This window comes from Populus euphratica, unplaced genomic scaffold (assembly GCF_000495115.2).
Source record: "Populus euphratica unplaced genomic scaffold, PopEup_1.0 scaffold2227.1, whole genome shotgun sequence".
Classification (NCBI taxonomy): Eukaryota; Viridiplantae; Streptophyta; class Magnoliopsida; order Malpighiales; family Salicaceae; genus Populus; species Populus euphratica.
In genome coordinates, this window is record NW_011502066.1 from 15,264 (window position 1) to 26,638 (window position 11,375).

Sequence of the window (11,375 nt, forward strand, 5' to 3'; positions counted from 1 at the left end):
TCCCTACAATTAAATGGGGCCAGGACTTGAAGGCTTTCTTCTTTGCATGCAAATTCTTACATAGAAACTTAATTGGATAGCAGATTAGGAACAGAAATGGCCACTTTTCATTGAATAATACTTGTTTCTTACCTATTTTCCTTTGAGCATAAATTACATCCTGAAACTCCAATAGGCAATGAAATATCAGATGGACTTGAAGATACTTTAGCCATGGGACGAATGTATTTACAGAATGAGTAGCTTGCTGTAAATAAGCAATCAGCACAGATATAATAAGCTTGGGCTACCGCTCTTCCGAGTTGAACTTGTTCCATGCTTCCTGGGAACAAACCACCAATAAATCAATAAGAATACAGAAACTAGCAAGAATGTCCACGGTTTAAGTGTTTGATGCATTGGCCTGATGGAACAACAAAACTATGCTCGGATAGAATGCATGCTGTATTTTTTTCACTCATCAAAAATAAAAATAAAAAAACTAGATGCTTTTATACGCACTACAGGCTACTGGATACTGATGACCATTTGGTAAGCAAGAGTTAAACGCTGCCCTTGAGAAGATGCTGCCCCAACCGATGGGGATTAGTGAGGCAGAGTAATTCTAACCTAATGAGAAGAATCTAGGCATAGAAAGCCAACATAGGGATTCACAACAAGAGATCTTTCTGTGAAGGGTTTGCCCCCTGCCACATTTGGTGTTCCCAACCAATAAATGTATGAAGGCTGTTTTCCAACAACAGAAGAACTGGTCTTATAAATGAATTTAAGAACTAGTCTACCATATCTACTAGAGTTTCAATCATCACTTGAAGCTTTTGGAAGTAACTTGCAAGCCAGTACCTTCAGAAGATCAAAGACCTTCTCGCATATGTACTTCTGCTGAAGACTTGCACCCCGTTGCTGTAATTTGTCAGGATGAACACAAAGAGTGGCTTTCCTGTAAACTTTCTTTACAGCTTGAGAAGTTATAACTTCAGTCAACGGAATTGGCTGCCAGCCACTATCAGGTCCAAGGATCTGCCACAAAGAAATAGTTCAAGTAACATCGTACAGGCTAAATGTAGTGAAAACTGCAGAAAGGAGGCTGGAAATCTAAACATTTATCACCATTAGAAAAACCTAAAAAAGGAAATGAAGTAAACTAGTTGATGGAGAGTAGTTAAACAAGTGAAACTATACCATGACACCTTAACAACCCATAGGAGCTAGACACTTTCTAATTTTAATTTGGCCATATTAAATATTCATTCAAAATTTGTCTTCATATCTTATCCAAGAAAAAGGCCTTAGCAAAATAACTTCCGTTTATTTACATTTTAGCATCATTAAAGGAAACCAGAAGACAACGTCATTCTTAAAATGATGTGAGGAGAATGAACCATACATATTGCAAAGTTGAAAGCAATGCACGCAAGTTTCCTTCTTTCCCGCTTGACCATCTCTTGACATCAGCATCCAGAGTTTCTGCTACTCTCTGCAAGCAAAATTTAATTGGAGTTAAACACATAGAATATGCAAAGCAAGATAAAAGTTTGAGGAATAGCTTCCCAAAAAATTATTACATTTCTCTCTGCTTGTTCCCTCTGAGCAAGAAGATCTCGCATATTTTTTTCTGCTAGAGCTTTTGCCTGCCAGAAAGCCAAAACATTACAGATGAACTCCTTTATATAAACAAATTGATTACTGTTTACTATGAAGGAAGAAAATCATACCGCACGTTCAGCTATTCGCCTATGTCTCTCTAACCTTGCTTTACACCTCTGAGGTGACTCACCTTCCACCCCTTCAGATCTCTCCATATAGTAGGAACCTTTTTCTACAGGGATGCATGATTCAGAAGCAATAAAGGAGAACAAATATGTGCAAAGGTGTGTAAGAAATTTTATAGAAATTCCAGTTTGTGCAGAATACATACCATTATATACAGAGGATGAAGAGCTAGGTCCCATTCCACCATTCCTGGAAGAAGCAGAGAATTTATCTGAGACCGATCTTTCTAATCGTTCTCTTGTCTCAAAAGCAGTCCTTTCAGACATTACTTTTCCGAGAGCACGCTCTCGGACCTCTGCAGTAGCTCTCTCTACAGCAGCACGTTCCCTGAGCCTGGCATCTAAATATGTTTTATTATCAGCCAATGACTTCTCCCTAGCCTCCACACAGGCCTTCTCTAGCCTTTCACGGGCCTCAGTTATTGCTCTTTCCACGGTGGCCCGTTCTGCCCTATCACGGGCTTCAGTATGTACCCTTTCACGAGCTTCTAGCGCTGCTCTGTCAACAGCCATTCTATCCTTTTCTCTTTCTCGTTCCCTCTCCCTCTCTTCTTCCATCTTTCTAAGACGTTCCATTTCGAACTCTTTTTCTCTTCTCATCCTTTCAGCTTCTTTTTCTTCAGGTGAAAGGGTCTTGTTGAGATCCTTCATTTTTCTTTCACTTACACTAAACTGCTGAGTTGATCCCAGGGTGCTTCCCTTTGCTTCTAAATCAGCTGGCTGAGCAGCTTCTATTTTCCTTCCTGTCACAACTGATTTTTTCTCTGCCCTGGTTGACATGAAATTGTCCTTTCTCTCTTCCTGATTCATAACAACTGCCTGAGGCATATTCTTTCTTCTCTCACCCCTATCCTGAGCAAATTCCTTGCCTTGATTTGCAATATCAGATTCTATTTGGAAGGCTTTCTTGGTTTTCTCTATGCTCATTTGTCCAGTTCCATTTCCAGCTTCCCCTGCTTTTCTCATCCTTTCATCACCATAAACCGAGGCTGCTGCATCATCTTGATTCTTTTCATGTTCTAAGTTGCCTTGATCCACACCAGACACTTTTGTTTGTTCATCAACCTGCACATTAACAGTTTCAACTGTTGCTTCCTTGTTGCCAATTTTCAGCACTGGAGGTACCTTGCTAATTTCTTCATGAGCATTCTCCCCAGTCACTTCTTGTTTCCCGTTCTTCCCCTCATGTTTTCCAACTAATCTAGTTGACTCAAGATTCCTATTTTCATCTGGCTCACATGCCTGCTTCGCTACCCTGCAGTTCCCACCCATCTCATTTAGCACCCCTAGTTCATCATTCTCAGAGACATCCTTAAGTGTCACCTCAATGTTTCCCAAGTTGCGAATCTCTTGGTATGCATCCCCAATTTCTTCTAACTCGCATGTTCCTAGCTCACTTGCTTCTCCCTCCATAGCCTCTCTTAACTTGCCACTTTCAACAAGCTCATTGGTCTCTTCTAGTCGCTTTTCATTTTCAAAAACCTCTTTAGATTTCTTCTCAGTCCCTTCTCTTTCATTAGCCTCTTTCTGTTTTTTCTTATTTTCATGCTCAAGAGCTCCTTTTGATCTTTTCTCATTCTCTTCACTTTGGAAAAACTCTCTCAGCCTCCCCTTATTCTCTTCCTTCTCAAGAGCTTCTTTGAGTCTCTTCTCATTTTCTTCTCTTTCACGAACCTCTTTTTGTCTCCTTTCATTCTCCTCCCTATCAGTAGCCTCTCCTAGTCTCCTCTCATGCTCCTCACAAATCTCATTCAGTCTCCTCTCATTCTCCTCCTTCACAAAGGCTTCTTTGAGTTTCCTCTCATTTTCTTCCCATTCAAGAGCTGCTCTTAATCTCTTCTCCTTTTCTTCTTTTTCATAAGCCTCTCTCTGCTTCTTCTCAGTTTCTTCCCTCACGCAAGCCTCATTTATCCTCTTCTCCTTTTCTCCCTGCTTCAGTGCCTCCTTCAGCCTTCTCTCATTTTCCATTTGTTCAAGAGGTGCTTTGAGCATCTTTTCATTTTCTTCCTGCTCAGAAGTGCTCCTTCCTCTCCTTTCACCACCATCCTTTTTACAAATGAGTTGTTTCTCGTTCTCCACACTTCTAATAGCCTCTTTTGGCCAAGGCCCTTTCTCCTTGTCCTCTGCAGTCTGCCTAACTTCAATTTTACTTTGTTCTCGTGGAACATCTACCATGTTCTCATGTTTTTGTGACCCATTAGCTTTAGTTTGTCTCTTTTCAGTTCCTATAGACTGCAAGTTCATTCTAAATCTCTCCTCACCCTCCACTCTGAAAACCTCTTGAGCCACTTGTGCCTTCATTGCAAGCCCTTTCTCTCCATGTGACACTTTAGCAGCTTCAGATCTCCCATTGCTTCCCCCCTGGTCACAAGCTGGTTTCGATACTTTAAAATTCTTTGCATATTCCTCCAGTTCATGATCTGCTGTAAATGCTTGTACTTTCTTCCCATTTTCTTGCTGCTGCTGCATTGCTTCCGTGGCTGCCTTTTTCACCTTCTGCCCTTGTTCATGAATGTTTGTGTTCTGCAGCAAAATGTTATCATTATTTTCCAACTCGGTGACTTTTCTGGGCACATCTGTTCTCACCAGTTCAAAAAATTGAGTAGCTTCTTTCCATTCTCCAGCTTCATCAATTCTGTCAGATCCTTGAGATGACAAGGATTCCCTTCCATGCTTCTCATCAGAAGATTTTTCTGCTGCATTTAGATGCCTTTTCCCTTCCAATGAATCTGGAACCCTAATCTTTTTCCTTTCCTCCATGACAGAAAACTCAATTTTATTCTCTCTTTCACAAGTGTCCTCTTCATATTTTTTACTACCAGACACATCATCATTCTTACTCACCCTACCTTCTCTATCCTTCCTATCATTCTTTGAACCTGATTTTGTACGGCTTTGAAAGCCATCCCTCTTCCTCTCCATCAATTCTTTTGCACTTTTAAGCTTGGCTTGAGCTTTCTCCATAGCTTCTTTTATAGCAGCGGCAGAGGCTGCAGCAGAGGAACTTGCATCTACCTCAACATCATAGTAAGGTGGAGAACTATCACCAGCAATCCCCGAGGAAGCAACAGCTTGACAGTTTGGAGTTGATTTACTAAAATCTCTCTTTTTGAAATCAAATGCAGGAGGTGGTCTAGAGGGTGGCGGCAATTGAGAGGGGTGAGTTTTAAGGTTGACATCAGAAATAGTAACAAATGTCTCGTTAGGAAGAGAGACATTTCTGACATATTCCTTATGAGGTCTAACTTCATTTCCAAAAACTAGCCCATTAGCATTGCCATTAGCCGGATGTGACATGGTCTTCCTAAGCTTCTTTTCCCCCATCACTTCCCCCGTAAAATCAATATTGAGATGACCATCATCACTCACATGCAGAGGTGGGTGCTCATTATCTGTCTTTGGCAAAGACATGGATTTATCAACCATAAAAGCATATCCAGGAACATCAAATAGCTGAGTCACATGTGTGATCCCATTTGACATATCTTTATTGCTGCTTTGACTAGCTTTATGATATGATATGTTAAATTCCATACTCCCATCAATGGACTCATGAGAGTCACCATTCGACAAGCATTGGTTCTTTGCAGAATTATCTGACTCTTCTGATAGATATTCAGGATCTTCCGGTGTCCTATGAATGAGTAAAAAGAAAAAACGCATTCCACTGTCAGATTCTATCTTGCTGGGTTTTACCATTTAAGGTGCTATTGATTTTTACTCAATGAACACAAACATACAGAACACACAAAACAATACAAGAAATTAAATAAAATAAACAGCCGGCAGTTCCCCATAGGGATAACCACATCAGCATGCAAGCAAAGCATCAATATTTTTATGACAAACTAATCACTTGCAAAATAAACAAAAGAGATAAACCATTTTATATACACATGCCATACTCCTAATTTTTCAATGGGCACAACCTCCTTGCACCAGCATACACTAAAGGCCTTCGGGTCTACTTGAAAAGTCATACTCAATTCAAAAAATAAACTTTATACTTTTAGAAATAAACCAAATTTCTCCTCGGAACATCAGATCATCCAGCCTTAAGCTTCGCAGAGCACCAATGTATGCGTGATCACACCACAATCCATGATCACTGGAGCTAAAATTTCTCAATCTATGATCATCCAGCCTTAAGCTTCACCAAGCACCAACGTATGCGTGATCACACCACAATCTATGATCACTGAAGCTAAAATTTCAAAATTATACCTCGTACAGTTTACCTCATGGTAACTTCTCATATACCATAATCCACAATATGACACTTTAAATCCACAAACGCACCACCAATGAAAAAGAAATAGAAAAGACTCACATATTAAACTTAGCTTTGAAAAAGCTAAAACAACAGAAATTACACTACGAACAAGACAACTAAAAAAAGAAGGAAAAGAAGACAACGACTACACATATTATTCACACACTGTAACAAGCCCCTTCACCCTCCCACCCCAAAAGAAAAATCCACAAACAAGACAACAAAAAAAAAAACCATAAACTCACACAAACACAGACATTATTTTTTACATTTTAGTGCGAAGAAAACCCCCAGAAAAACTTGAAAAAGCTGTCAACTTGAAAAGCACAAAATGACCATACCAAGCTTCATCAGAGGAAAAATCACGGCCGTTAGAATGCTCCATCATCAACTCTTCGAAGCAAACATCAAAATCAGAGGCATTAAACCCACCAAAAACCTCATTATAATCAAGTCCAGAACAGCTTCTAACATCAAAGAAAACATCTTCAGCTGCTTCATTATCTACCAATGGGAGATCAAGCACTGGAATCGAGGAGGAAGCTCCACGTGGCGCGTGAAACGCGCCGAATATCTCGCCGTAGTCTTCCACTCGAGGAGACAATGTTGGGGCTGCTCCAAAACGAGGTGGTGCAGAAAATACATCGTCGTAGACAATCTTGCTGGGGTTGGTGAAGGGCTTCTTGGAGAGCATGTTTGGGTGTTGAGAATGTGAGAGGTTTTCCATGAAAATGAAGAGAGATTTTGAAGAGTGTTTTCGGGTTTATTTTATTTTTCTGCGACTGTTTCTCATAGAAAGTGAAAGCGAAATCACAATGAAAATAAACTCAGACAGAGAGAGAGAGAGAGAGAGAAGGAAATGGCAAAATTGGACACTGCATTATTATTCTCATTCCAAATTTTGAAAAGGAAGGGTCGGATTATGGAGCACACTATCTTCTTGCTCCTAATTATTTGGAAGGACAGCTTCACTTTTTTCTTCTTCTGCATTGAGTGTGGTTTCATTTGCAAGGATAGAGTTTAGGGTTTGTGTTTTTGACCTAATCTAACAAGGAATTTTCGGTCATGTTGACACTAACTAGTTTAGGAATTAAAATCACCAGATATAACATGAATAAATTTAATTCATATACTCTTTATAAATAAATAAAGACCCACTCAAAATAAATAAAGACCACTCCATGATATACTTTAAAATTATAAATTATCATTCTCAGAATAATAAGTTTGTAAATACATATTTAGATCATTTTTTGTTATTGTTGATCCGTTAATTTAATTTTTTTATGTTTATAAATTATTTTAATATGTTGGTATAAAAATAAGTTTTAAAAAAATATTATTTTTATATATTTTTATAAAAAAAATACTTTAAAAATTAATCTATAACACACTTTCGAATAATTCCTCCGTTTCGAAATGAGAAATCTCCCTAATGAAAAGACGCCGTTAATGTTTTTTTCTTTTAGCGTATATTTCAATGGAATATTTTAAAGTGGCATGGACTAAGAAGTAATTTCCCAAACAGTCGTGAAAGAAACGTTGGGGTGTAATAATCGGCGATCTTTAAAAGAGAAGATCGGAAGGGGGGAGGCGGTAGCCGGTACCAACGCGGGAAAAGGAAGGAAAGAAAGGGGTGGATATTTTAATAATGTGAGGTTTCGGAGGCATCATAGGAATTTTAGGTTTGAAAGTGTTTGCCACCAAACTGTCCTCGAACACTTTGGTACACTGAAATCTGGTGCTCGAGAAGGGGGTAGCTATGGAAATCGGAAGGCTCTTAAAATGTGTGGTGTGGAGAATCCTTCATGGCTGTCCTTGATGATGCTGGTTTTCTGAAGGAGCTTCCACAGTTTTTGCTAGGAAGTATTGTCTACAGTATTGAAACTTGATTTGGTGGTTACTTCAATCTAATAATAATCGGGTTATTGATTAAGTAGGTTGATCTGGATTAATCTAAAAAATTAATACAATATTTATAGAAAATACCTAACTAGTTACAATGCAATACTAATATAAACCAAATTTAAATTTTAAACCAATAATATAAATTTACTTCAATATCCAAAACTCAAATCAAATATAAATTCTAAAATATTTAAAACAAAACATCGAACAACATAAATTCAAAATTAACGACACATTTACTTTTATTAAATGAACACATTAAATTCTTCTGTATCCATAGAAACAAAATTTGAATCAAATATCGATGGAATTGAGCCAATCTCATCAACACCTAATAAATCATCATCATGCTCATTTAAAACTTCATCGTCACAATTATCTTCAATCTCATTAATATTTATGACATCTACATTTCAAACACAATTAACAAATAAATTTAAACAATACTTTATTTTAAATAATATTTATCACTAAATAATCAATCATTAATTATCATCATCTAAAGTATCTTGTATGGTCATTGTTGATAAAGTTTGGTGAAAACTCTTTACTTCTTCAGTTGTCAAAATTGATGGGTCATCTTCTACTACCCAATTTTCAATGTCACAAATTGTCTCAAAATTAATTGGATCATACTTTTTTCATTTCCAATAATTCCTATATATTAAAAGTGAAGGCAAACACAATATAAGTATTAATAATGCTACTAAATAAGATAAAATAATATTTAAGGAATTAAAGAAAAGAAAAATATTTTTATTTCAATCTTAGATTGCAGTGAATGTAGACAAGGTCATTGAGCCTTTGGTGCTCCAATCTATTTCTCTTCTTAGAGTGAATATGTTCAAACATACTTTAATTTCTCTCACATCCTGAAAAATTACAAGTTTGACTTAACACTTGTATAGCTAAATGTTGTAGATTTGAAGCATTAGTTCCATATGCCATCAACCATTTATCTTTACAAAAAAAAAAGTAAGACTATGTCAAATAATATTTTTAAATATAAAAATTATATACCTAGAGGCATAAGAGTGCGATCATTTATTACGGGCGCTTGACCAAAATCATGTTCATCATTCTTAAATAGCTTCATCTCACTTGTAATCTTACTTTGCAATGGTAGATTTTCATATGCATACTTTTCAAAAACATCTAGAAGTCTAAAAATGGTTCTCATATGTTTATCCATTATATTTGTATCATATTGAAATTAAGGATTCAGCAAAATACCATTGCATAAAGATTTTTATATAGTTGTTCATCCCATCGATTATTGATAATGTCTATGAAATGTTTCACTCTAGTCTTTCTCTTTTGAAATAACATTTCTTCTTTTGCATGATGAATAACATCATACAAAAATCTCATTGAATGTCTATCATCACTATCAACCATTTATAGAACTCAAACTAAAGGTTCACTCATTCGTATAATTATTGCACATTCTTTCTAAAAAAGAGTTTAGCACACTCTTAAGAAATTTTTTTTTCCTTTGCTATATTTAGCATAAGTAGATGAGACTCATTCCCTAGATGTCATCATAGCTCTCAACTTATCTTTATAAGCTAAAATGCTTTGCAATGAAATTGGTAGCAAAATGAGTAGGAGTTGGACGAAGTATTTCTTTTCCTCTAGTGAACTTCCTTATCAAATACAATGGATAATAATGATTATATATGTACTTTGTGATGCCAGAAGTATGCTCAATAACAGAATAAACTGACTGCAATTTACTAATATCCTACACTATAAGGTTGATGCAATGAGCAGCATAAGAAGACTAAAATACTGAAGGAAATTCATCCATCAATAACTTGCTAACAGCAACATAATTTACAGTATTATCAGTCAACATATGCACAATATTTTTTACCCCAACATACAAAATAACCTCTCTAAAATAACTAGTACAACAATCTAGTAGTTTTTAAAACATCTTATACACCTAGAATTTTTTTAAAAAATTATTCCTTTAGAATAATATACTAAAAATTTAATTAAAATCCTCCTTTTCTAATCTGTGCATCCATCAGCTATTAATATGCAAACAGTTTTCTTTCAAATCTCTCAATAGCTCTCAATATAAATTTTCATTTCATCAACCACTTTTGCCAAGCAATAACTATAAATAGCATGCAAGTTTGGTCCTTTATAGCTAAGACTCATAGCTGTTACAACATCTATAGCATGTTCATAATACACAAAGTTAACAGCATTAAATGACACACATGCATCAATCATGCACTTTTCTAAAGCAATATCACATCATTCAACTGCTTCCTTCCTTTGCAAACAATTCTGAAGAGACTTTTGAGCACTGAGAGTTATTTTTGGCATGAAATATTACCCTAATATTGTATATTTTTTTTCCTTTCCATAACTTGTAGTCGATTGTTTTACAAAGTTGGTGTTTTGATTTTTTCTTTTTTGCAACCTTTAGTGGTAATATATATTTTTAATATTGACATCTCCATCATCAACACCACCATCATTATCTTTTAATTGTCTAATCATCATCTCTTCATGCTCCCTTCGTTATGCATTAAAAGGATTAAAATTTGCTTGAATTTCTCTAACTATTTTTATTTTGTTTTAGCATTTCCTTTAAAAAGCATTTGATGTTGAACATCAAGAGGACATTTAGGATATTGTTCAACTTCTCCTTTAGCTCTAGCTAAATGTTGCTTAAATCGATTAATGTCACTACTCGCAAATACTTTAACACAATATAAACATACTAATTTAGTTTTTTTTTTACATCCAACACTAATTTCAGGAGCTTCTCTATAATGATCTCTTGTCAAATCTGTCCTTTCTTTACTACCATTTGACATGAAAATTAAAGATTAAGATGATTGAACCGTTGAATGACCACTACTTGAAGTACTACCATCATGTAAAGATATTTTAAGGAGCTAATATAATTTCAAGTCAAATCATATATTTTTATTTTATATTCAAACTTAGCAGCAAATCACTTTGCGATTCATTCATTAGATGAACAATATACATGCTAATAGTCCATGTAAAATAGTGTTTGTATTTTAGATGTTTATTTTCTTATATAAAATATTTATTGTGTTTTTAAGATGTTTTTAACGTGACATGTTACTCCATTTCATTTTGAATATTTAAAGAATCTTAGTTACCTTTAAATTTAGATAATTTTTTATATATATTTTTAGTTAAATGATATTTCTATCTTTATAAAAGAGAAAAACTCATATCTATAAGTTTCGAGATAATTTATTGAAATTGAATTAGAGGCATAGTGTTCCCGCTGCACTCAAGATCGATGCAGCCAAATGTTGCTCATCTCTTCACAGTGGCAGGTGGAGTAGTTTGTAGCAACGTCCAACATTTAAATTTTTCAAGTTAAAAGAAAAACATCAAGGTTTTGAGCTACGTTTGTGTGTAAT

General features: G+C 35.7%; 1 protein-coding gene across 4 annotated transcripts; it reads right to left on the bottom strand.

The window, feature by feature from the left end:
• Window positions 1-84: 84 nt before the first annotated feature.
• Window positions 85-6,859, bottom strand: LOC105118792 (auxilin-like protein 1). 4 transcript variants are annotated; one of them, XM_011016830.1, is made up of 8 exons: window positions 6,387-6,859; window positions 4,359-5,406; window positions 1,919-4,295; window positions 1,716-1,819; window positions 1,566-1,631; window positions 1,388-1,477; window positions 844-1,020; window positions 85-322 (listed from the first exon to the last, which is right to left on the bottom strand). In XM_011016830.1, the coding sequence occupies exons 1-8, from the start codon at window positions 6,770-6,772 to the stop codon at window positions 287-289; spliced, it is 4,284 nt and encodes a 1,427-aa protein (XP_011015132.1). In that variant the 5' UTR covers window positions 6,773-6,859; the 3' UTR covers window positions 85-286. The 4 variants fall into 4 exon arrangements, with proteins under 4 accessions (XP_011015132.1, XP_011015131.1, XP_011015130.1 ...); XM_011016829.1 differs by having other exon boundaries at window positions 1,919-3,498; window positions 3,532-5,406; XM_011016828.1 differs by having other exon boundaries at window positions 1,716-1,813; window positions 1,919-5,406.
• Window positions 6,860-11,375: the final 4,516 nt, after the last annotated feature.

What these genes read in the sequence shown, in the direction of transcription:
- LOC105118792 (XM_011016827.1), bottom strand. Translation starts at nt 6,772, where the DNA reads ATGGAAAACCTCTCACATTCTCAACACCCAAACATGCTCTCCAAGAAG. An exon ending in TGCTTTCAACTTTGCAATAT is followed by an intron (nt 1,021 to 1,387) that starts GTATGGTTCATT and finishes TCTTTGTGGCAG; the next exon opens with ATCCTTGGACCTGATAGTGG. An exon ending in AGGTCTTTGATCTTCTGAAG is followed by an intron (nt 323 to 843) that starts GTACTGGCTTGC and finishes GTTTGTTCCCAG; the next exon opens with GAAGCATGGAACAAGTTCAA.